General features: G+C 38.3%; 1 protein-coding gene across 3 annotated transcripts in view; it reads left to right on the top strand.

The window, feature by feature from the left end:
* NFIA (nuclear factor I A) overlaps positions 1–26813 on the top strand; it is a 391209-nt gene that overhangs the window by 169967 nt on the left and 194429 nt on the right. For all 3 annotated transcript variants that reach the window (XM_082834089.1, XM_082834088.1, XM_082834087.1), the window contains exon 3: positions 15176–15241. In XM_082834089.1, coding sequence (XP_082690215.1) covers positions 15176–15241 — 66 coding nt within the window. The remainder of the gene's footprint in view (positions 1–15175; positions 15242–26813) is intronic.

Raw genomic sequence — 26813 nt, 5'->3', positions numbered from 1 at the left:
CTGATCTTTTTTATTTTTAAACAGAAATAGAAACTTATATTTAAATGTACTTGCATCATGTGGTCTGTTTGACATATCATGGTTCCTTGAAAATGTTGAGTAACATTTGATGTTCTGCATGAATTTCTTCTCGAAGAGTCTTGGGACTTCTTAATGTTGTGCTATACTTTCCTTACGGAAATCCAGAGGTCGTGTTTTTGGGGGCGCCACAGTAGGGAGTTTAGGTGGGGTTATGAAAAGCAGTGTAGCAGATTTTCTTTATGTGGCAAAAGAAAAAAAAGATTTTCTCTTCTCTTATTTTGGTTTTTTATTTTTTGCTTCCAATCACTGTGTAAATACCAGCTTTTCTCAGTAAAGTTCCTTAGAGCCTGCCTCTATTCACGATGACGTCAGGGTTTGTATACAATTTTGAATAATTCATTTCCCTATCTACTGCCGGTGAGATGTTACACTCTTCCTGTGAATTTAAAATAGCCTTTTTGCCTAATGTTTTTTATGAAATTCCTTCCAAATAGGTTTGTTCAAAGTCTTCCCCTTTGAAGTCTAAGCATGTCAGGACAATACCAACATGGCGGCATTAAAGCAAAGTGCTTTCTGATTTTAAGACCAGGTGGGAGAACATGTGACTACAATAGTGTGATGTGAGGCTGTTTTGTATGATAAAAACTTAAGACTCTGTTGACTAAGACTTTAGAAAATTTCCCCTTTCTACAGGACATCCATTTAGAGGAGAAAAGGAAATCATTAAATTGTTAGATGAGTTGCTAAAGTATAGAATAAAGATGGAAAATGAAAACCAGCCCAGTGATTTTTTTTTTTTTTTTTGGAGATCATTTGGATAAATATAACAAGAAATTATTGCCCCAAATTTACTAAATGGAAAAGAATTATGAAATTCTGTGCTGTTTTTGGAGGTGGTAGCCAGACGTAAAGGAAATAACGGAGGCCTTCATCCCTTCTTTTACAGCATTCCCATGTTAAGCTCTGCTATTGTTCCAACCATCCCCCAATACAAACCTGATAATTGAGAGACACCATGCAGGTATTATGTCACCTTTAATTCCTGAATAAACTCTGATTTTTTTTCTTGTAACTTTCCCCAGATCTGTTGCGAATAAGATTTCCTGTCTCATTTGAAGAGCTGCTATTTCTGACCCCTGTTCAAAGATGCCACTTGTTTTGTTACTGCGATTTGTTTTCTTTTTACTATTTCTTCTTTTTCTTTGTTTTCCCCACTTATAATTTGTTTTTAATCTTTTTTTTCTAGTAACCAAAAAATAAAATAGGACAGTTTAGAAGGGCCACTGAGCCATTTCAACCAAAAATGATTTAGTCACCTTTTATTCTTTGCTTATCTTTCTTATTTATTTATTTATTTATTATTCATGGCTGTGTTGGGTCTTCGTTGCTGCGTGCAGACTTTCTCTAGTTGTGGCGAGCAGGGGCTACTCTTCGTTGCGGTGTGTGTGCTTCTCACTGTAGTGGCTTCTCTTGTTGCGGAGCATGGGCTCTATCTAGGAGCACAGGCTCAGTAGTTGTGGTGCACGGGCTTAGCTGCTCCACGACATGTGGGATCTTCCCGGACCAGGACTCGAACCCGTGTCCCCTGCATTGGCAGGTGGATTCTTAACCACCAGGGAAGTCCCGTTCTTTGCTTACCTTAATATTGTAAATCTGAAAAGACAGAGGTGATATTGAAATCACTCTGAACCCCAGGTTTGGGCCTTGGCTGTGTGAATGCTGCAGGGGGTTAAACATTGCTTCAGGAAGCTCAGCAGGGATAGGGTGTAGGGGTGAGTTGGGGTAATCATGGGGTATGATTGGCAGGTAGAACTACTCGATTTTGTTCTATACGCTGGTGCTCCAGCTTCCTCTTGTCTGTAGGCTTCCACCGTGACCAAAAAATTGAAAAAACCATGGAACCCAGAGATTTGTCATTTTTGTTAAATAGAGAACAAACAGATAAACCATTTCCTATTTGTAGAAATCTCCACCTCCTCTCTCCTCCCCTAATAGACTTAGGAAAGTGTGCTCAGAAACACTTCATGTTACCACCACTGGTGGAGATTGGGGGGTTGGGGGGAATAGTTACTCTTAAAAAACAAGTAATACACACTTTAATAAACGATCCAGAGTTGAATGAGTGGAATTCTTAGTCAACATTATGAGCTACCTCAGAACTGAATAAAAGCTCACAATGCCTTGCACACAGTAGGTGCTAAATGTTTGATGAACTGAAATAAGCTTCTTCCCCTAGGAATCACTAATTATTAGTCATTTTTTAAAGTGACAATGGTTCTTGAAAAGTGAATCAGAATGAAGTTCCAGTCACCCACTTAGACTTTTTGATCAGGAGCAGGTGTTGAAGATAGCACCTCTATTAGAAACTTTCCAGAAAACATGATTTTTTTTTAAATCAAAATAAATCCAGGTGGCAAATAAGAAACTTTTTTTTTTTTTTTTGCGGTATGCGGGCCTCTCACTGTTGTGGCCTCTCCTGTTGCGGAGCACAGGCTCCGGACGCGCAGGCTCAGCGGCCATGGCTCACGGGCCCAGCCGCTCCACGGCATGTGGGATCTTCCCGGACCGGGGCACGAACCCGCGTCCCCTGCATCGGCAGGCGGACTCTCAACCACTGCGCCACCAGGGAAGCCCGAAACGTTTTTTTTTAAAGCACATCCCGAAGATAGTTCATTTGCCTAATCCTATGTAAACTATTACTAGACATTGTATGGAAGACAGTTTAATTTTAGGATTATTACTAAGCAAATTACTCATCCATACTGAGTTACTGAAATGGAAAATACTTATCCCCCCTTCAACATAACCACAGAAAAGAATGTACATTGCATCCTAAAATGAAACTAAAAATGACAGATAAAATGAACTTCAGATGAAGGTGAAAGCACATAAGCTCAACTGGCACCTAACTGGGTTTATGTGGGTAGGACCCCATGATCTGTGGTGAATTTCTGAAAGCTTTTCTGGATTCAAAGCTACATAAGTAAATTCATGTGTTTTAATTATCTAGGTTCGTTTTTTTCTTTTTATGTAGGGTGTTTGCAGTTTTCTCATTTGTATCAACTCACACATTTTTGAAATTTTATAATTTAGTATAGTTTTGGTTATAGATTAAAGTTCACTGACTAATCTTTTTAGCATGTTTAACTGCTCCATGGTATAAAGATACACAGAACTTGATGGCTTCCAAGTGTGGTTCAAACATCCAAAGCACTTGAGATTAGCACCATGTGAAGAAATTTTAAAATATTGTACTGCAATTAATTTTAAATAACTTAGCACTGCATATGTCAGGGAGAAAGCCATGATAGAATCCAAATGGAAACTCCTAAAAGTGAAATGATTCAGTACATTTAAATCATCTTATCTATCATAAAGACATAGAAGCAAAACATATATGATTATTTCTACTTGCAAAATGCTTGGGTGAATTTCTAGAGAATCAGTTACCACTTGAACTTTGTTAGGATGCTGTGGGAGTCTGAGGACCAGTTTTTGGTTGACCAAATGATAGCTCCCTGTTTTCATGCATATTTGTTAAAAGTCCAGAAACCAAGTTGTTAGGGAAAAGTTATTGTCAATGTGGAAACTGAAAACACATTATTAAAAAAAAATATATTTTACATTACATATTATAACAACACAGGGATTATGGGCGCCAACCCTACACACAGTCAAAAATCCTCATATAACTTTTACTATAGAAAAAAATCTGCTTATACAGTGAACCCGCACAATTCAAACCTGCGTTGTCAGTGGTTGACTGTATATATGAGAAGGTATATCTAAAGTGTTTTTGAGAAAGTATTGTCCTCAATACTAGTCTAAGACCTAAGACCTAGGCTAAATTCTTCAAGGATACCTTATACGGTAGCTCGTGAAACAAAAAGTTTCCTGGTGTTCTGAATTACATAATGGGTTAAGAAATAAAAAGAAAACACTGTTTATTGGCTCCTGTAGTCAGGACTGGCCAAGTCACTGAAGATAAACATTTACAATTCATAGTAGGGTATTTGTCATCATTTATAAGGTAAAGAAGAGATAGTCTGACTTATAATGATTATTGAACTCATGTTATTTCTAGTTGTACTTAGGATCAGCAGCTAATATCACCCGGTCCCTTTTGATGAAATGTGGGTCCCAACCTTGAATGCAGCCAGAAGACCAACAACCTGATTGCTAATGATCTGTTTCAAATTAGAACTCTAGGGCTGGAAACAACCTTTACGGGTGCCTAACCCCCCTCATTCTGGTCCTGAATCTAGGACCAGAAAGCCAAGCCTATGAGTCCCATAAGGTCTGTTCTCACCACATGGGATATACCACCATCCAGTCATGCAGTCTCCCCAAAGCCAGAAAATTTACCCCCAAACATCTGTTGACATCTCTCAAGATAGGCCCTATTGTATTTCGTGGCCCTGAAAGAGCAATTCTTTCACCCTCTTCAATTCCATTTCAACAAATATCTGTTAGTACGTATATGTTCTAGATACCATGCTCTGTGCAGTAAAAATAATGAGACAAGGGCTTCCCTGGTGGCGAGTGGTTGGGAGTCCGCCTGCCGAGGCAGGGGACGCGGGTTCGTGCCCCCGGTCCGGGAAGATCCCACATGCCGCGGAGCGGCTGGGCCCGTGAGCCATGGCCGCTGAGACTGCGTGTCCGGAGCCTGTGCTCCGCAATGGGAGAGGCCACAGCGGTGAGAGGCCTGCGTGTCGCAAAAAAAAATAAATAAATAAATTTAAAAAATAACGAGACAAGAAATAAAAGTAAGTAGTCAATGTGATTCTTTAACCAGTTTCTATACATTAGCAAACGTATGCAGTGTACAGTTAGAGTTATAGCTGCTATAATTTACAAGGTATTTTAAATCATGCCATTCAGGTCTCATAAACTTGAAAGTCAGGCATTTGGAAGATGAGTAAATTAAAATTCAGAGAAGTAAAGGGGCTTGCCCAGTTCCACAAAGCGAATATAAATGGCCAAGAAGGGACCCAAACTCAGGTTTTCTAATACCAAGTCCTCTACCTTTTTCAGTGTACCACAGCTACCTTTGTTAAACAGCCATTTCTGTTAAAGGGAGTACACCAGGCCTGATTAGGAATATTGTCTATGAAATTCTTTCTAAGGGGGAAAAAACCTGATTTTTAAAAACCATTTTGATATTTTACACCATTCCCAACAATGCTAACTATGCAGTAATATACCTTCATCTTTCACTTGAAAGGACTCTGCCTAAACCTCTCTATATCTTACTAGAAAAGTTAATCCCAGCCATCCATTCCCACCAACAGTTAGCATCCAGGCTACTGTAAATTCTGTTACAAGGCTACACTTAGTGGTACGGTACTGATTGCGAATGGTAAGAGAATAAAAGCCATTACAAATGTGCACGATAACATGTTGCTGTACATTAACTTCACCAGAGGACAGGACTTAATCAAGAGGGGATGCCACAGAACCTTGATTTTATTATCGTTATTCTGACTGACTGAGAGATCCTTGAGAGCAGAGACCTTGCTTTTTAAAATTTTTATCACCACGTACGCAGGGAGAAAGGCTCATAGTAGATGCATTGATGAATGCCTGAATTAATGAATGGAACAAGTAAGCCCAAAGACAAGGAAGTTAAAAGGAAGCAGTGCTTTTTCAGGAGACTCTTCCAGTATCATTTTCCCCTTTGGTTAGTAGTCGTGGTCTGAACATTGGAGCACTGCAGAATCCCAGGCTTCTCCAAAAATCTCTAGCTATCGCTGGTGTTAGGACTCACAAACACACTGATAGTCCTGTTTTCTCAAAAGCTTCAAGGGGGGGAAAAGAAAGGAAAGGAAGAAAGAAACAAGAAAACCCAAACTTCCTGATTTACCCAACCGCAGAATCTTCAGCCTTCTCATTAAGGCGTCTGCATTTTTTAGGCAAATTGTTACTATGCCCTTCTCATCATCTTCTTTGACAGCATTATTCTCTGGTTATGGATATGACACGGTCCAGTGATTTGATTTGTGAGAGGTTGGTCGTTTAGTCAGTGGATTGAAATCTCTTCCACCATGCTTTCTTCCTGTGTCCCAACCCTTCCCTTCCCACCCCCCACCAATTCTTAATTCCCTTTCCTCCTTTTTTCCTTTCCAAGCAGGAAAATGTCCCAGTAAACCCCGCTACCTTGTCATCCAAAATTCCATGGGAGCCTTCGCTCAGGGGGTCTTCTTCTTGAGGCCTTCACCTTACTTTTAGACAGTTGTCATTATCTTTGTATAAAGGTCATAGCTAAATTGAATAAAAGGAAAGCTGTGTTTTCCTGTCGATGCACAAAGGCAGTATTGACTTCCCTAATCCAGTTTGCTGAGGGGTGAGAGAATTAAATTAGATATCTAAGCACAGAAATTGAGAGCCTTTGAAAACAAAGATAAGGAGACAAGACTGTATTTTCCCTTTTCCTGGGAGCTCTGGGCTCAAGATTTTGCAGGTGTGTCATCTGATCCATGGCTTGCATCGATCAAAACTGTGCCAATGCATATTTAATTAGCAAGGGGACCCTGGATGCATTATAGCCATCATCCCTATATTGAATGGACTGTCAGACTTTCTGCACACTTCTCCACCCCTACCGTCCCCTCAACCCATGCCCCCTCCCTTGCCTCCTTGTTTGGGAAGCTTCTGCATTTTGTCTGAGCAGCTAAAAAGTTTCTTTGTTTTTAGCTGCTGATGCATACAGCACCACTGAGGAGAATACAAACAAGTAGAGTCCTAAAGTGTTTATTTTGTCTAGGAAGACAAGCTCAACCAATTTGATGCCTTTGGTAAGATTTTCAAACCCTATAGAAAACCAACAAGAAAAATAAAAAAAAATACACTTTTCAACTCTTCATGTTTAGATTTCTTTAAAAGAGTCAGTTATATTAGGATTAAAAAAAAAGAGGATCCCGGGATAGATACTTTAGTAATAGAATAAAAGAATAAACGTTTTACTATTACGACAGAAAAAAGTATATAAAAAAAAACCTCCCTGGTCTTGATCATTAGATAGGGTATGTTAGCAAATTTTTTATTTATCAGTCCAAATTGTATGGTAAAATTCACCATTCTGTCCTGAGGCTATTGTGCCTTTAGGGAATTCAATGAGTATAGAAAAGTTAAGATAGAAGGTGAGCAAAAGTTAGAGTTGGATGTATTTTTTTAAAGTTTCAAAGGTTTCATAGGAACGTCTATTGGTGGGGGTCCTTAAAGTGTTGGGAGGTTTGGAGTTTTGCCTCCAACAGGTTATTTCATGGGATTATGGTCACCGATGATTTTCACACAGGTTACAAAGCCAGACAGAGTGTTGTCTGATAAACAGATGTAAGGAACCAAGTCTGCTTAGAATAAAGAGCAACAGACTGTGAGCACATATTCAGGATTCATTTAAACTCATCAACATAGTCTAGCTCATAGTTCTCTGTCTCTAGTCTACTTTTGAGGTAGCTTCTTGCTGGTAAAGTAACAAGGAATTTTTTTTTCTTACTACAATTTGCTGTGGAGACTCATGGGAAATTCATTTGCATACATCTTGTTACAAAGACTGACTACTTCCTGGCTTAGACAAAGTGTTGCCTGATAAACAGACTTAACACACAAATGTCTGTCTGGAATAAACAACGGCAAGCTGAGATTTAAATTTCCATTATCAGCGATAATCTCTTTCCCAGTATATTGGAATTAAGAACCTTTACTTTAAAACCAGGGCTGTGATGCTGATGTTTTCTACCAGAATCATGTCATGTGTGGGCTGGGGTTGATTTTTTTAAAAGAAACAAAAATGTATATGGATGGGAAGATTTATATTGCAGAGGTAGAATTACGTTTCTTTTTGGGGGACCTTACAGTTTCAAAATCAGGTCTTCTTGCATTATTTTATTTGATCCACACAACAACTCTATTAAATTAGGCAAAATAGTCATTAGTGTTCCCATTTTACAGGTGAAAAAAATACGAGATCCAGAGGTAAATTATATAGCTCAGAGTTTTTTAGGATTCCATCTTCGTACCTTTTCATACTTCTTTCAATAGTGAAATATGAATGCAAAAAAAGTTAATCCTTAGAATACTAACTGAACTTAAATAGCCATGATTATCCTCAACAGAGATCATTTTATTATTTTAATGAAATTTTTTACAGATATCCAGACACATGAAAATAATGTGTATAGACTATAACTAAATTATGCATCATTTTCATTTGACACATTTGTTTTTATAGTATGAAAGTATACAGGGAGTTTTTCTACTTCCAGTTGTATAGATTGACTACATAAGTCATCTTCAAGTATATTTTCTTCTAAGAACCCCAAGGACTTACTGTTATAATTAATTTTGTTTGTGAAAAAAGTGACTCAAAAGGGGAAATTGAGCACAATTCTGATATGCAATAATGTTATACTCATGGCTTTTTAGGCAGGTCTTTGTTTACTCATGAGTGGGTAGGTAACCAGGTTGACTCACTAATGTGAGTTCTGAATTGATCAACAGATCACCATCACATGTTAACACAGCCCCTGTTATGAGAAAAACAAAATTCAAAGTGGTTATGTCAATTTTAGTTTATTTTAGTCAGAGACGCTTGTCAAAGAAAATACGAGAAATTATAAATTTATTCAGAGTATCGTGCTTACATATCTTTTATAATCACCACATTCTTGCCATTGACTTCACTTATAACTTTGCTGAAAAACCCGATGATGACTGGAAATCAGCCTCATGCGAAGACTGAAGGTTTAAAGATTGAGTCATTTGGTCTTTACTTTCAGAGTGACTGAATTTGTAATTTTCAAAGCTTAGAAATGATTCCCCCTCAGTGTCATAACACAACAATGGTGAGACCATTTTACTTTTTTCTCAACGTGCTAAAACTGTGTATCATTCCACAACCTCCCTGTGCGTGTAGCCAAATAACACGTTTATGAGTAGGTGATAAGACAGTTGAATCACTCTTCAACCTAAACAGTCTCATCATCAGACACAGCCCTGACTAAACAGATGGGCCTTGAATACCAGCATTAATGCCAAAAAATCTAATTCCTGCAAATTTAATATTTCACAAATTCTTCTTCCGAAAGGCATGTAAAAAAAAAAGTTTTAAGAAAGAAAATGGTAGTCATCTAGATTATATAATGCTTTTAAGTTCCGACCCCGAAAATGCCATACCCGGGAGTGGCTAAGGGGTGGATCTCCCGAGCAGCTGGCAGCCCCCGGGGTGGTCTGGTGGAGCCCTTCCAAGTCTCTGCTGCGTGAACACAGCCTTCCCGCTCGGATTCGGATTAGAGGATTCAAGGGCCAACGTGTACAAACTAGCCTGGTCCTTTTGGAATTAGGGTTTTCCTTCTGCCCCATCTCCCCACCTCCCTTCTGGTGAAGAAGGATTTGCTGTGCATACCTTGATTACTGCGGTTATCATGACACACGCAATTCTAGCTTACTGGGAAAGTTACACAGATCAAATTTTGTATTTTAAATACAGTAAAGATAAGACTTCCCATTTAAAGAACCATGGAGTGTTTCCATTTTCAAAGATAAGAAAACTTTTATGGTGTGACTCACCTCATAAGTTGTTTTAAAAACCAGGTTATTGTGTATTTGTTTTTCATTAAGTAGGCCACAGTCATATACATTAATTACCATTAAATAGTGGTTTGATTGTTTACTGAGCTTAAAGGATTTATCCCATTCTCTGAAAATGCTGATGATAACTGAAGATTTTTGGTGGTCCAGATTTAATGATAGTATTACAAAATTCTGTTTGTTCTTTGCCAGACCATGATGGATACTGTTATATGTAGTGGATGGTATTGTATTCATCAGTTTTACTCGTAAGCCCCAGATTGTATATACATATTGCACCTGTGAAGGGACATTCTACACCTCAAAGGTTTTTAAAATATTTTCTCACACCTCAGTCTTTAAGGTCATGGTGGTACTGGAAAAAATAGACAATGTTCCTAAAGTTTATAAAGTACTACAATAATATTTCTTTTATAACTGCAGCTATGAGAGAGACTAATAAGCAAAATGTGACTATTATAGCCATTTTTCTAGATTTCCTTACTGTAATAAACATCTTATGGTACTGAATGATCAAAATAGAGAATTCTAAGCCTTATACTACTAATCAGAAATAGATTTCTATAACATCATGGATGTAGAAAAATGAATCTTGGATTCTTTGGCTCGACTCTTTCGCAAACTACTCATCTTCCCAAACCTCTGTAAGAAAAAAAAGAATCTACCTAAATTTTAAACATCTTTAAGTGCTACAATCCTAGGGGGTATTTATTATATTCAGAGTATAATCACCCTATTCCTTATTGTCTTTTACCTCAGGAATGTTCCTGACGCTTCATTTATTTGCAGGAAAGTATTCATTCCTAACTTTGCCTTTTCTTTTTCACACTATGAAGAACAACTTCATCTCTTTTTGGCGGCATTTTCACTTTCTTTCACTTGACTAACTCGTCTTTGTTTCTGGATGCCTTCTGATTTCTTCGCATCACCTTTTAATTTGGGAGATTTAAAACTGGACACAGAATTCTAACAAAGACTTTTCAAGCTTCATCCTTAACCAAATCAGTATGCATGTAGGGAGGTTGAACTTAGGTGAAATTATTTTTCCCCTGGAACCTGAATTTGTACTTTCATGGTCCATAGACTTTTGTTGATATCATGTTGACTGAATAGGAATTACATTGGTTTGTTTCGGGGTGGGAAGGGTTCCCCACCACTGCGTGGCTGCTCTTCTTTGATCAGCTGTTCGCAACAGCAGTTGTTAGGATTTTGAGTCCCTCTTCGGGCATCAGAATATGGCAGCTTTCTCTTATCTTTGTGTTTTTTTGAATGTGTGAAATATTTCTGCCATCCATCATTTTAGCCTGCACACATTTCTGGGGGGCCTTTTATGTGTCAGACACCACTCTCAGCTCTTACTATTCTAAGGAGCCTCTTGTGGGTGTGTCGGCCAGGGGATCAGAGGAGGTGATTGTCTGCAACTTCTAAACGCTGTGCAAGATTTCCTACTCACGAGCCAGAGGGATGTGTCTCTCTCTTCCTTGCCAGGTCCCACGAAGGGGGATATGAAGCAGAAATAAAGACCTTTTCTACCCTCCTTTTTCATTTCATAAGTCCCTATCTGCTTTTAGGTGTGAATTTAGTATATTTTCAGTCACTGGCAGTGGTTCAGCATTAGAAAGCTGAACAACAAGTGAAAATTCATCTCTTTAGTTCAGCGGTTAACAAATCCTTAGCTGGGCCAGGTACCCTTGGAAGGTACTAGGGGGTAAGACTAGAGGAAGAAAGGAATTCTTTTCTTATGGAGCTCAAATTCTCATAGGAGATCATTGAAGAGTACCTTAGTGCAACATAATGTAAGTCACATTGTAAGAGATGTATGGCCAATAAAAGAGGAATCAGAGAGGAAAAGTTTAATTCTGGGTCGAGCACAAGGAAGATTTAACAACATTCCATCTTTGCATCACGCCTAGAGAACAGAAAATACGTGGAAGCGATGTCTATATTTTTGCCTGACCAGTTTTACCATATTGACATGCTTTTGTCCCTCTTCACCATACCAAAAGGGGTATTCTCTGAGGTTCCAGGTTGACGGGGAGCAGAATTGAGGTTAGGGGGACTGGATCCATGCATAAGTAGCAAATCCAGTACAAGGTTTCTGTTCCTGCAGTGCACATGCTTATGGAAGCAGAGGCTAGTGTGCAGGCATTAGGATTTATTTTATTCCTTTTCCTAGTGATTATATTGATGGTGAAATATCTTTGTCTGAGTACTCCAGCAATATAGCTGTAGGCGCCATAAAAATGCATAGGTAGATGACTACCAGTTCAATTAAGAGGTCCCAATCCAGCCTCCTACATGAAAACCCTGTCAATTTTAGGTTTAAATTTCTGCTCATAAATTTTTTACAAACCAGAAGAAAAATTGCTTTTCTTTTAGGTTAGGTTGAAGTCTAAGGTTCCTTAAACAAAAAACAAATCCCTAGATGGAAAAAAAACTGATAATCCTAATATACTTCCTCACAATAGCATTTCCAACTCCATCATTTAAACACATTTTAAATTATATTCTCTTCATTGTAATATACAAATTTTCTGGCTTTCAACCAGGGAACCAGAGGAAGTCACTGCTGTGGGAGACTCAGATACAGGAAGGGCACCCAATTCTATGCAGGTGGTTCTTTTTTTTCTGGGGCCTCTAATTATTTCAGGTGGTGGGAATCAAAAGACCATGTGATAATTGTCCCCAAAAGTAAGACATAAAGTTACCTTGGCTTCTGACAAGTCTCTACCAAGTATTTAAAACAGAAAAGTAAATTAGTTGCTAACCTTCGTGATAGTGTTTTAATGCAAATGCTTAAGAAAGAGATCTTTCATTTGTATCAATTATGTATGGGTAGAAATTAATTTATAATTCTGGTTATCTGGTCGGCTCCATACTTACCAGCATTGGTGACCTTTTGCAATACCAGAGAAAGTATCCATGCGTTCTCAGCATAGAATTGCACCAGCACTGGGTAATTTTGTTCCTTGTTGGTTCAAAATAGAAACGGCATTCAACAGCCCATGGTAGAAAATAATTACCTAAGTCTTTAGATCATTTAACTTTTCTTGTAGATCTTTGGCCTTCCCTATCCATTACCAAGATGGTGTATTTTAGTATGCAGTCCTCCGGTGGAGAACAGTATCCCCAGCTTTTGAATAAAAGTGGAGAAATTAAATTCCGTTTTCAATTTGGCTAGATGCCTTCTCCAGTGTTTGTATCTGAGCTTTCACAAGAGTGCTGCGGCCCCTTTCAGACCAACTCTGAGCTGTTTTCCTGCCACTCAGTCATTTGCTGTTTGTTTGCTTCTTTTTCTGTGGCTTGGAATTTTAAACTTTCTTTGAACGTATCTATTGCCATCTTTTGTTGCTGTTCATGTTTTCTATAATTATGCTACCTTTCTATAAATATAGGGTGACAAACGTAAAAGAAAATTTAAAAGGACAAAGGAGTCCACTTTTAGATTATTAAAACAATTGTTTGAATCATTCATTATTTTTTTACCTTAGCTTAGTATTAATAGTTAAATATCAGAAAAGTAATTGGCTAGGGTATATTTAAATTAATTGGGATAAAAAATATTTTTCTTTTTGTAAAGTGATTAATCGTAAAGATATTACATCAAGAAAAAGAATATTGGCTAAGCTATCATATAGAAAGTTAGGTTTGCCAGTCTTATTCCAAAGAAAATGTTCTATTTGGCAAAATTTTATGTATCTATTCTGGGACATGATCAGAAAGAATTTTAACTTTCCCTAAGACAAACTTAGATATTTTCTTTAATTTTAATAGTGGATATTAGTGGTTTAAAATTTTCTAGTACAAAAATAATGAAGGTACGCCTTTCTCCTAAAACATGCTGAATTACTTCTAAGAATGTTGAATTTGTAATTTTTAATGGCGAAATTACAGGATATTCCCTTAGAAAAAGAGAAGGTAGTCCTGCCGTGTTTTTAAATCATTTGCTATAAAAATAATGTTAATTTATGGAGTTAAAATTTCAAATGTAATCTGATATAAATTGTATTCCAATTTTCAGTGCAGATTTTGTATTTAACTTTGTGGTTCATTTTGAAGAATTTGTCTAAAGTTTTTTGACCTGTAATGCTTTTTGTTTGTGTCTTCACTATGGCTATTGTTACATTATGATAAAAGCTATCACTTTGCCAGACAAATAAAAATTCAAATTTTCACATCATTTGCTATTTGAACCTTTGAATCAATCTAGAATTTTTTCTCTAGTTACCAGGTTAAGAGCACCTGAAAATTTTTAAATAGACATTTAAAAAATAGTACTTCCCAATAATTAAAATCTTCATTTGCCTAAAAGCAGGAGGCCTTTCTTGAAGTAATAACTTAGCGCTTCTCTCGACCTAGGGTCACTAGTAGTGCTGCTACCTTTTGCAGTATCTCCAAGAAAGAGAATGCTAAAACTGTAACTCTGTTGAAATAGAATTAATATTTTCAATTTAATCACAGTTAAGTGTCATGACCTTTTGGATCTTGCATTGAACTTCTTGCTGAAATGTGGTCAAATTTCAGGCAGCCCATTCTAACCCTGTGAAGTCAAGGTAAAGTTCAGATCCAGGCTTTCCACAGATACAGAGATTTTTCTGAAACTTTTTTTTGCTTGTTTTTTGATAATGTTATATATTGTTTCAAGTCTCAGAAAATGCTTTACATAAAAAACTCTCTCCTTGACATATTTTGCCTTTTTTCTCCTTTCCCCCCAAAATGTATCATAAGTATTCCTACTTCTAATTCTGTGAAATTTTTTGATCTAACTTAATTTTATCTCATCTTAAAATTAAATATTACTTTATTTTAAATTATCTCATTTAGAAGTTAATTTGATTGAATCAAATTTTTTCATTTGAAAATGATTGTGTTTTTAAAATAAAAAATAAATGGGATCCAATAAAGGTGTGCAGGAACCTGTTTTTGCTCACAAGGCCTGTTAGGATCTCCCAAATTCAGCGGTACGAGAGGAAAATAATACTTATAAAGTGGGGGAGAAAGATATCTTTGAGTGATCCTGTTATTTTAAGTAAATGCACTAGAATATTAGGATTCTAGTATTTAATGGTGTTAGTCTGCATAGTCTGTTGCTGTAATACAGAGCTAAATATCAACAGAACTTGTTTCTGTTGTTTGGGTTGCTTTTATATACCAGCTTCAAAATATGTTTTGACACTTTATTATGTTCTGAATCAAGCTTCAGATGTGTGTAATGAAGGATGAAGTCTTTATCAGACTCTAGTGTATAAATAATGGAGAAGAGCAGTTTGGAAATGGTGTCTCTGTAAGAGGATGGTTTCTGAAGAGTTTCAAGTTATGATCTGGCGCAAGCCAAGCGCCACTGGAGGTGGCAGCAGAACCGAGAGTCGTCTCTGAAGGCACGGGCTGCGGCCTCTGCTGCTTTTCACCCCCTGTCTTTTCTCTCTTCTTTTTTCGATCCTCATGTCACTTCTGTAACGTTCTCATTCCTAGTTTCCATGCTGAACCTTTTGAGAAAGTCTGGCACCTCTGATCCACTTTCCTTCACAGACCCTGTAATTTTTGGCTGTATTTTTATGTTTTTCAGATTCAAGTCAATCTGAAAGTCCCAGCCAGCCAAGTGACGCTGACATTAAGGACCAGCCAGAAAATGGTAAGTTTACTTTGGGACTCTTGACTGCTGCTCTGAGAGTCCATGGTAGCCAGCAGCCAACCAAGTACAAGGCTTTTGAGGTCTGCCCCTATGGGTGGCCCACGGTAGGAACAATCTTGAGGACTCAAGGAGTTTTCTGGGCCACTCTGGCCTCCCCAAACCCTTCCCCTCAGCCACAAACCCTATCAGGGTACTCCTAAGAACCTTAGTTCCCAAGAAAGTTGATTCCTGTGAGAGGCGGTGTTGATTTACCAGATCAGGATCTTTTACAGCGTAAGTGAGGCGCCAACGCCTTTTCATTTCAGTTCCTTTTAAGGTGGCAAGTGACCCACAATCTTCTTCACTAGTGATTTAAGTTTATTGACTGACAAGTATTTTTGAGGCCTTTTCAAAGCCTTTGCTAACTGCTTTAAGAAAATCATCTCTGCCTTTGAAGGATTTTTCACTTCAAATTGTCTAAAATAAAACACTAAGGATACGTGACAGAATTAAACTCATCAGTTGCATAAATATATAAACTTTCCGTTGCAGAAACTTGACTAACCTAGAATACACACTTTATATATGAATATAATAGTATCCACTAAAATACTAACTGTGTGGTATATGCACTCCAAGGACGAAAAAGGTTGTCATAGGTTAGAATTTAAGATTGAGTAAAACCATCAGTTTCAATAAAAATCAAGAAGTAAACTCGTGGTACCCATGACATGCTAAACGTTGTATTATACGCTTTCATAGATATCATCTCATAAAATTCCAAAGTGATCTTCCCTGGTGAGAGAGCTGAAGACTCTAATGGGAACTTGATCTTGAGAGACCTTTGAGGGGAATATGGCACCGAGGCTAAAAGCTCAGGCTGTGGTGTCAGACCTGTGTTCAAAGTCTGCCTCTACTTCTTCCTGCCTTTGTAATGTTGAATAGGTTATTTACCCTCCCAGAGTATTGATTTATTCCTCATCTTTGAAGTGGTACGGTAATAGTTGTATTGACATGTTGAAGAATTAAATAAGATAATGTGTATAACATACTTACCATAGTATCTTTCATAGACTTTACACTAAAAAAGCTGTCTGTTGTTCAGTATTCCTTATATTATTTTTCTAGTCAGTATAGTTCTACCATACGTTGTTTTTCACTTACTTAGAATGACCTCATTCCTCCTGACTCTTCTTTTTGTTGTTCTATCTATTTTTCCGTTTTGATCTCCATCTGATCTTTTGGAATGGATAGGTAAACTGAATTATGTCAGTTTTGTGGGGTGGAGGATTGAGTTTACCACACTGAATATCCTATCACTGATTTCTCAGGATTCGTTTCATTTCCCAAGCCTGGGAAATTCTCTATAACATTGTTGGGCTCCCATATTAAATATACACTATCTGACTATTCCTCTCCTCAACCTGGTATTTTGGTGGTATTTTCCTTATCAAAGTCATCTTTTCACAGCAGGCATTAAAAAGAGAGAGAGAGAGAGAGAGAGAGAGAGCGAGAGCTCTGAAGGCTTGTTTTTAGTGTCATAAACAGCTACATCTTATTTTTTGTTGACATTTTAAAGAGCGATATTTATAGATTAGTTTCATTCTTTATTTCCCACTTGACTTATAGATGATGCCTTATAGTTTCGTTTTCTTCGTACATTATATCTCTATCTAATCTGCCTGAAGTTGTGTCCAGAGATATTCGTTTTACTTTCACCTTTAAGAGCTGGTGGGCTGCCGAGGTGTGTGGTTCACGTGTTTACGTCTGGCCGCCCCTCTCGCAGGCCTGCGATTCATCTGTCTTCATAAAATGGCCGACAAGCTGTTCACATGCAAACATAAATTGAGAGCATGAGAGGCCTGGCATGCCTTTCTGGAGCTGCTGTAATACCGATATTGTGCGTTTCCCATTCCAAAAAGAAGCGAGGATCGAGGATCGAGCCTGGATTTTTCGGCCAAAGGCACAGAGAGACTGGCCAAGTTCACTGTTAACCCCAGATCACTTGGTGCCACCTCAAGGATTCACGGTACCATTTGGGAAGGATCGTGTGAGTTCAAAGAAAGAAAGTATTAATATCCAGGAGAGACAGTAATAAATTGCTATGTTTCAAATTTCTATTTATTTCAGAGAAAAGCTGAAGTTGGTTCATCTTAGACAATTCCAACTGAAGCTCAGACTAGAGGAATATCAGCCTCTTCGGTTTCCTCTTTCTGCCTTTTGTCAATCTCAGATGAAGTTATTGGAGGAAATATTTCCTCTTCCTTAAAGTCATATAATCCCTAAAGGAAAATAAATGAGGATTTCAGGACTAGGTATTTACATGTATTAGATGACTTTCTGGGGTTGCTTTGATAAAGAGTATTCTTTCGTTTTCATTACCCCAGGTTATGGAAGATGAGTTCCTGAAAAGTTCTTGTTTGTTTGTTTATTTGTTTCATTTTTATTTTTAAGACGAGAACTCTCATAAGTATATCAACAAAACTCAAGAACTTTTGAAATCTTGGTGGATGAAGAAGTGGCAGACTCTGGTCTTCAAACAAAGTGGGAACTCATTATTCCTTATTTATGTATATATTCGAGGGGAAATAATATTCTTTTTATGCTAGCTCTTGAGGAGAAAGGTAATGGGAAACGAATGGTATTTTCCTAGTAAACCATGGAAAATGAGTAGACAAATGGTAACATGCTGTTTCATCCAAAACCATAAACTAGGCCATGTAACTTTACCTAAAGTGGATGCAGCTGTTTCTTCCCTGCCCAACTAGTCTGTTTTTTTTCTGTGGAATTTTTGCTTTCTTTTCTTGTACTCCCTTAAGACTCAACTGTAAAAGAAAACAAATCTTTGTCCAATTACAGTATTAGATGGGAATTTTGAAGGAATTATCTGAAGTCCAGAGATAAAATATCAGAACCTCTGAAACTCAAAATTGGTATAATATAATGATTAAAAATTCCACCTCTAGAGTCAGACAGGCCTGATTAAATAATGGCTGGGCAACTCTGAATAAGGTATTGCCCCAGCCTCAGTATTCTTATCAGTAAAATGGGAACACTAAAAGATCCTTCCTCATGAGTATTAAAATGAGAATATGCCTGTGAAACAGCATAATGCCGGGTTCGTAGTAAGGACTCAAAGAAAGGTAACTACCACCACTCTCCAGTTAAAGCTCATATCTGTAATGAGATACACATATTCAAGAGGTCAAAAGCTGGGAGCCTTGGCGTGGAAGGGGAGATAATATCAGAAATAAAGCAAGACTCTTTAGATACAGCTTTTGTAGATACCTACTGTGTTCTGAAATGTCAGGCTTAAGTCTCTTAAATTCGTCCATAATCGCCACAGTGGCACATCTATTTCGCTGTTTAGTTCTCTTCTCCACATTCTGTGTACCTCCCAGGAGTTGAGAGCTACAAAAGTGATTCAGAGTTGCTAGAACCTTCAGAATGAATGCTCAAGAAAGTTATTCTGGACAGAGGGGACTCCACTTAGATGTCTTTAATTTTGTCTGAGTTTTTCCTTGGCACAAACCAAATAGAATCTGGCTTATTAAAACTATAAGCCGATGAAAGATAGGATTCATGACCAATTCCATATGCCTTGAACATGACAGATACCTAGGATTTATTAAAATTAATAAGTAGATAAATATACTGTCATTATCCCCAAGTAGTTTTTGAGTATTTGCTCACTATTGATTTACCAAGAAGTGTCTAAGGAAAAAAAAAAGAAACCCTGGAGAAGTTGAAGTCTAATTTGGGTGTGCGTGTAAGTTGTACAGTTGTATGTGTATGACACATGGGCATACATACACAGATATGACTAATACTGCTGGGAAACCAAAGCTATGGGCTATACTAATGGCCATAGTAGATGAGAAGGAGGTGTGATCAAAGATATGCAGTACCAACAAACAACCCAATCTAAAAATGGGCAGAAGACCTAAATAGACATTTCTCCAAAGAAGATATACAGATTGCCAACAAACACATGTTACGATGCTCAACATCACTAATCGTTAGAGAAATGCAAATCAAAACTACATTGAGGTATCACCTCACATCGGTCAGAATGGCCATCATCAAAAAATCTAGAAACAATAAATGCTGGAGAGGATGTGGAGAAAACGGAACCCTCTTGCACTGTTGATGGGAATGTAAATTGATACAGCCACTATGGAGAACATTATGGAGGTTCCTTAAAAAACTAGAAATAGAACTACCATATGACCCAGAAATCCCACTACTGGGCATATACCCTGAGAAAACCATAATTCAAAAAGAGACATGTACCACAGTGTTCATCACAGCATTGTTTACAATAGCCAGGACATGGAAGCAACCTAAGTGTCCATCAACAGATGAATGGATAAAGAAGATGTGGCACATATATACAATGGAATATTACTCAACCATAAAAAGAAATGAAATTGAGTTATTTGTAGTGAGGTGGATGGACCTAGGGTCTGTCATACAAGTGAAGTAAGTCAGAAAGAGAAAAACAAATACCGTATGCTAACACGTATATGTGGAATCTAAAAAGAAAAAAAGGTTCTGAAGAACGTAGGGGCAGGACAGGAATAAAGACGCAGAAGTAGAGAATGGACTTGAGGACATGGGGAGGGTAAGCTGGGACAAAGTGAGAATGGCATGGACATATATACACTATACACTATGGACATATATATGTCCATATACATGGACATATATACACTACCAAATGTAAAATAGATAGCTAGTGGGAAGCATCCGCATAGCACAGGGAGACCAGCTCAGTGCTTTGTGACCACCTAGAGGGGTTGGATATGGAGGGTTGGAGGGAGACGCAAAAGGGGGGGGATATGGGGATATATGTATACGTATAGCTGATTCACTTTGTTATACAGCAGAAACTTACACAATGTAAAGCAATTATACTCCAATAAAGATGTTAAAAAAATAAAAGAAGTAAAAATTCCAAAAAAACCCCAAAAATATTTCTTCCAAAAATGATGATTCTCTTAGTACTTGCCTTGGTCACCTAGAGACATATCAAACTAGACAGCTAGGGGCTTCCCTGGTGGCACAGTGGTTGAGGGTCCGCCTGCCGATGCAGGAGACACGCGTTCGTGCCCTGGTCCGGGAGGATCCCACATGCCGCTGAGCGGCTGGGCCCGTGAGCCATGGCTGCTGAGCCTGCGCGTCCGGAGCCTGTGCTCCGCAATGGGAGAGGCCACAGCAGTGAGAGGCCTGAGTACCGCAAAAAACAAAAAAAACCTAGACAGCTTAAAATAAAGAATTCACTTTTTGTGACCTAAGTTTAAAACTTGTCTTCTGTACCAGAAAGAAAGTGAAATTTTATTGGGATAATAAAGAACTTTAAAAATTAAAGACTCTTGCTAAAATTATAATTATGCTTATTACTAATATTTCCACATGAATGCACCTGAAAAATTAAGACTCTGTGTTGAGAAGAAAAAAACTAGAGAATAGATATAATTGAGCAGCATTAACTTAGAAAAGTTACATTCAGGCAGCGGTTTCATGTGTTGAGAACAGCTTTGATTTTCCCCAGAACTCCAGTTACTATTGTTAAAATGTTAAACCTGAAGCAAATATAAGAAAAAATCAAACAATACATTTAAAGTTATTGCAATGTCAAAGACTAAAAAAAAAAAAGATATGCAATATCATCATGTTCCTTTATGGTTGATAACCACATAGGGAATGGAATCCCGACAAAGTTCTCAGCTCTGACTGGTATCGTTCATTTAATCATTTTGCATATTACTGAAACCTCCTTTCTGGCTTTTCAAGAGCTCCTGAAGGTTTTAAGCCCTATTTGTTAGACTTTGACTTAGAACACCTACTCAAACCACCTTTGTGAATTCAAGAGTATTTGTGGATATTGGAATGCTTTATATTTGCAATGCTTTCTCGATATTTACAGGGCCTGTGAACAGTCCCCCAGAGCTTGCGTCCTGTGGTGCATCAGGTCAGGCATTACTGCGGGAAAAGCTCATGTGATAGCCCTCCTACTTAATTCAAGTCACACTTCTGTGTGACCACGCTGAGGGAATAGCACAGTCCAACAATGGCACTCTGAAAGCACACTCCCGCACTGGGACTCCCTGTAGATGCACCCTTAACTAAAAAAGGAAAGAAAATGTGGTGTTCCCTTGCTGGAAAAAGAAAAGTTGTGTTCACATGTGTTTTGGTTTTTTTGTTTTTGTTTTTCCTATTTACTCTCTCTCATCACCTGCACAGGCTGCTAATAATAATAATAACCTCATCTTAGTGGTTTTTAAAATGTGATATTTATAACAGGAAATCAGAGTTGGTATTTAGATAATTTTCTTTAGTTTTAATCATGTTTGCTCTGCCTCATTTATCTGGTAGTTGCACGTATGTCGGAGACATCAGCCCTCAGATGGGCCTTTGCAATCAGTGGAAGGCCATGAATCGTGATGCTTGCCCCAGATTTTGAAAATTTCCAGCTCTACCTGCCAGTGTGAAAATCACCCTGGAGTACTGGTTGAATCTAGCTTTCATGTTCAACATCTTTATTTATGTCATTCCCATCCTGTATCACCAAACTAGGGATCGTTGCTAAAAGTTGCTGGAGGAGCAAGGAATGTACTTTTCTTCAGTCTCAATTGTCACTATCTCATTGGTTATCAGTTAACTCACTTCTGTGAGTATTTTGAATATTTTAGTACTTACGAAATAAATTCCAAGGCTACTGACTTCCTGACTTAAGATTTATATGTAGGATTCACTTTGTAAAAGATTTATATGTAGGATTCACTTTGTAACTTGGAGGTGAGATAAGAGAGCTATAAATTTCTGTTTCTTTTTTGGACACACATTCTTTTATCTGATAATATTCTCATAAGAAAGTGCAGACCCTTTGCTTTAACTTGTTTCACTACCTCCTCAAATATGTAGTAGATACATTGCAATATTATGTTATAATATTAGTACATAGTTGGAAGGCAAAATAAAATTCATAACTCCAAATGCTAAGAATTGTTTCTTACTACTGGATAGACTGCTGTTTTAGGAACTATTTTTAGATTACTGGGTCATTATAGTTGGGTCATTTTAGGAATTTTGGAGGCAATGTGCAGCCGAACAGTCAGCGTTTTATTGGGAAAGCAGGAGCATTCTAGCACCATTGACTTGTAAATGCAACTTGTCAGTATTTCATAATTTGCATGACTTTCTTTTGCAATTACCTAGCAACAGTTATTCTCAGCCGTGTTTTTTCCAAAAACCCTGCAGGGACAGACACAGTAGAGTGACCACCAAAATAACAGCAGTAACAGTAATGATCAATATTCTAAATATTGTAAAGGTCCCAACTCGGGGAGACATTGAAACCTAAATGCCTTCTGGTTTCCAGATCTGTGTAATTAAATTCTGACTGATGAATTTTCAGCAATGCAGTGGATCTCAAGTCTATCTTCTTTTAGAGACTGGGGAACTAGAATTTGGTTTAATCTAAAAATGTCAGTCTGAGACCAGGTGAATTGTGCTTTCTTAAATATTGTTAGCAGATGTGACCCATCATTGTTTACAGGGGCTCTTGAGAAATGCCTGCAGACAAAGGAAATTCTTGGATCCTGCCTTTTGAAAGATGAGGTACCAGCTGAGGCTTCCCCCATACGCATGCTGCAGCGTAGAGTATGATGAGCTTTACCACAGGATTCAGGGTAGTTAAGGAGCCTTTTCAACTGAAAAAGAAGGATGAAATTTGCAGTCATTTTAAAGAAGTAGTTTTACCTCTAACATTATGGGTGTTTTATTGTCTACATACAGAGGATAACTAGCTGAACAGACTTTAAGTAGTTGGCTAGTAGCCAATATAGGGAATGTTTTAGACCCCTGTTCCCCTGATTTCCAAATTCTAAAACGGACTGGCTGGGTGGTCTATTTCAGACACAAACCCCACCTCCTCCCCTCTCCCAGTGCCTCACACACAAATAGTTATAGAGGAAAGAAGAAATAAAGAGGTGTCGTTCTGGTCCTCGAATTACTTCATGCCTGTGACTCTTGTTCCAGGAGAGACAACCATTTGGATGTAACATTGCAAATAGAAAAGTGTTTTTAAGTGTTTGTTTATAACTTATATGGGATTGTGTAAATTTATCCATAGATCTTGATTCTCAAAATATGAAGCAAAACAGTTCACGTAGTATTTGAATCGGGCTCAGAAAAGAAATCAAATGCGGTGCCGTCATCACATCACAGTTGCATGGAGAAGGTGTGGTGGAAGGTACACCTGGTGTTTGGCTGCAGTGCCGTCTGCCCTTGTTCTCTGTTCCCTGTGGTCGAAGCCTGGATGGGCTCTGATAGGACCCCTTGACAGATCTCCTTAGAAGGACCTGCAGTGTACTCCTAACGGTCACTTTCACATACCTCTCCATCACTGAAAAATCCGCATGATGAATTTTCAGCGAGGCTAGTTTGGGTCAGGAATAGTGTGTGAGCTTTCCTTGCCACAAATAACAGGGTCTGATTTGACATTTGACTATGAATTTGTTGATTTAAATCCTATATATTATTTTGGGGAAAGAATTATACATCTGTGGATCGTATTAGTAAACTGAATGTAATATAAATAATTTATTCAGGGATTTGGAGTAGCTAACCCAGCTTGATTAGTTGTCTGCTAGAAAAATTCATGTGACCACAAGGATTTTTGGCACCTTTTCTCCCTACAGCTTCCTCATTCTTTTTCTCTTCTTCAGGTTTCACTCAGCTCCAGGCAACTCTGTTCCCTTGGCATTACCTTGTCGTTAAGGAAATCTACTGGGATAGCTCAAATCGAGGTGGTGGAGGGGTAATACTTACTGCAGATTACTCTGCTCCATCTCAGTTGTTAATTTCTATACTTGGTTGATTTTATCCCAAAGGGAACAGGGGAGTCTCATATGCCTTATCCACAGGCATCGTATGGCAAATATCCAAAGAGAGTAGTATAAAGGATGTTATGGTGAGGCCCAGCAAAATAGTAATAGGCTTCCAACAATCTCTTCATGAAGGAAAGTCAGTGTTTTCTTAGATCTCTGTAGGCATTTTTGCAACCAGAGAGCTTCTCAGCAAGCAGCATTTGTAAACTCAAGAGATGAACAAGTAGAAGCCAAATCACAGCTTCCGAATAGGTCAGATTAGCAAAGGAGAGCTGCCATTATAAGCCTGACACTGAGCATCTGTGAAGGGGAAATCAGTTGTCCAAGTCACTTAAAGACCTGTACCTCAATTTTCTCATAAGTAATTTAGCAGATAGTTATTAAGAATCCGCTGGGTACATTTGGACTATGTGCTGGATGCATTGAGGGAATACAGTGATGGATCAGACATCCTGTTCTAAAGGACCTGATAGTCTAGTAAGGGGAAAGAGGCTTCATTCATTCATTCCTTCGTTCAACAAATGTTTATCAAGTGCATTCCAAGAATCAGATACTGCACTGAGCAAAACAGATAAAATCTCTCTTATTCCTTCTGGTGGGAGGAAACAGACAATGAACTAACTAATATATATAATATACCAAATGGTATGAAATATTAGGAAGAAAAATAAAGCAAGATAAGGGATAAACAGTGGAGGATATGGGCGCTATTTTACGGAGGGTGGTCAGGGAAGGCCTTTTTGATCTGTCGACTTTTGAGCTAAGACTTGAGGAAGGTGAAGAAGAGAATTACGCGGATACTTGGGACTTTTGTTCTAGAAAGAGGGAACAGTAAGTGTAAAGACCCTGAGGCATGTTGGAGGAACACTCAGAGGGTCAGTGTGGCCTGCGGGGCACAAATGAAAGAGGAGCAGTTGGAGGTAGGGGTAGCAGGAAGCCAAATAATACTGGACCTTGTAGGCCAAGGAAAGGACTTGGCACATGCTTGACAAATTATGATATCCTCTACAAGGGTATGCACATACCCAATCCATTCATTTCTTGATGTGGTGGATATGCCCTGAGCCCCGACACTGTGTTAGGTACTTAAAGTTAAGAGGTGAATAAAGCAAAAGGCCTAATTCATAGCGTTGTCAAAGAAGGAGACTCGTCTGCCATGGCAATATCTTTTAGTATCCCCAAAGGTTTTCCCTTATGTGTGTATCACTGAAAGCAGAGTCACTTGCATGGGATAGTTGGCTTCACATACCCTCTCATGCAGACCATTCTTTTTTCATTTAATGGAGGTCTAAATCTGTTCAGCTGCAGTTTAACCCTTATCTCAGGACTCCATTTAGATTGTAAATCCCCAGGTCTCAAGTCCACGACCCTGAAGCTTGATTTTTCTCCCTAATAGTTGCCAGATCTAGCAAATAAAAATACAGGATGCCAAGTTAAATTTGCATTGCAGATCCACAACAAATAAATTTTTTTTAGTATTACATGGACCCTACTTATTACAAAAAAGGATTTGTTGTTTATCTAAACTAAGTCCTGTATTTTATCTGGCCACCAGTCCTAGTTCTCTACACACTCCCATGGAGGTTGCATGGGCAATAGTAACAGCAGTATAGGAAAAGGTTTGCTTAGTCTGTGATGATTTCATTGATCACAAAGGGTCAAACCACTGGAATTTAACCCGCTGAAAATGAGACCTGGGAAGAGTACCACGAAGTGCTAATGACTTGACTGCTTAAATTCCATTCCTCCTGCAGCTGCCGGTGCCTAGCCCAGTAGTTATACAATAAGCCACTTGTGTGGCACAGTCAGTGGGTACAATACTGCAGTTGAGAGCACTCCCTATCCAAGTCAGTGTGTAAGTTCAATTCGTGGGATAGTAATTGAGTAAGGCGTTGGGACAGTGCGTGAGTCACTTCTTCAAAGGAAGTATACCTTGTCGCAAGATCCAGTTATTGGTAGACTGTTGCCTCTTGAAAGATGGTGAAAATCAGTCAAATAATACAGCACTGGAAAATTCCACCTTCAAAGGTGATATAGAGAAAAGACACTTAGATTGACTTGAAAATAGAAGGTGCCGTATTTTTATGCTCTATGGGAAACTAAATACATATGTTTTCACTTAGGACTGTTTTATTAGGAAGACAAAACTTGTCTGAATATGTTACAGGAGCATGGCATGGTCTTTGTACCCTCCTGCCTTAAGAAAGGATCATGTTCACAGGTTTAAGGAAAGCAGTTTTGGAAAGGAGGGTTAAACTCTATTGGGATTTAGAACCAGGTGATGACAGGAATAATGAATTTGGTGATTAACAGTCATGCTAGTAGCTCGCATTCGTTGTGGACTTCCTGTGTGCTGGTGTGTTAGGTTGGGTCCCCCAAGAAGAATATGCCCTTATGGGATTAGATGTGCAGGGATTTATTGGGCTATGAAGGGAGGGAGCCAGGCTAGGTTGGAGAGACTTCAGACTGCAATAGTGATTTGATACCTGTGAAAGGAAACAGGAAAGGAAGGAGGATTGGGAAGGAAGAATCCTGGACATCAGTAAGCTTCTAAGAAAGTTTTGTACAGGCCAATGGAGAGTCTTTGAGCCAGTCACTTGTTATAAAGTTTTTTGTCCCACAGGAACCAGTCTGCATTAGTATCCTCTTCTTTAGTCATTGACTAGGAGCCTGGAGGAAGCTCCTTGGAACAAACATGG

Source organism: Leucopleurus acutus, assembly GCF_964270905.1.
Source record: "Leucopleurus acutus genome assembly, chromosome: 2".
In the NCBI taxonomy this organism is placed as follows: Eukaryota; Metazoa; Chordata; class Mammalia; order Artiodactyla; family Delphinidae; genus Leucopleurus; species Leucopleurus acutus.
The sequence above is the reverse complement of the archived record's forward strand: the minus strand, read 5'-3'. Positions and strand labels throughout refer to the sequence as shown.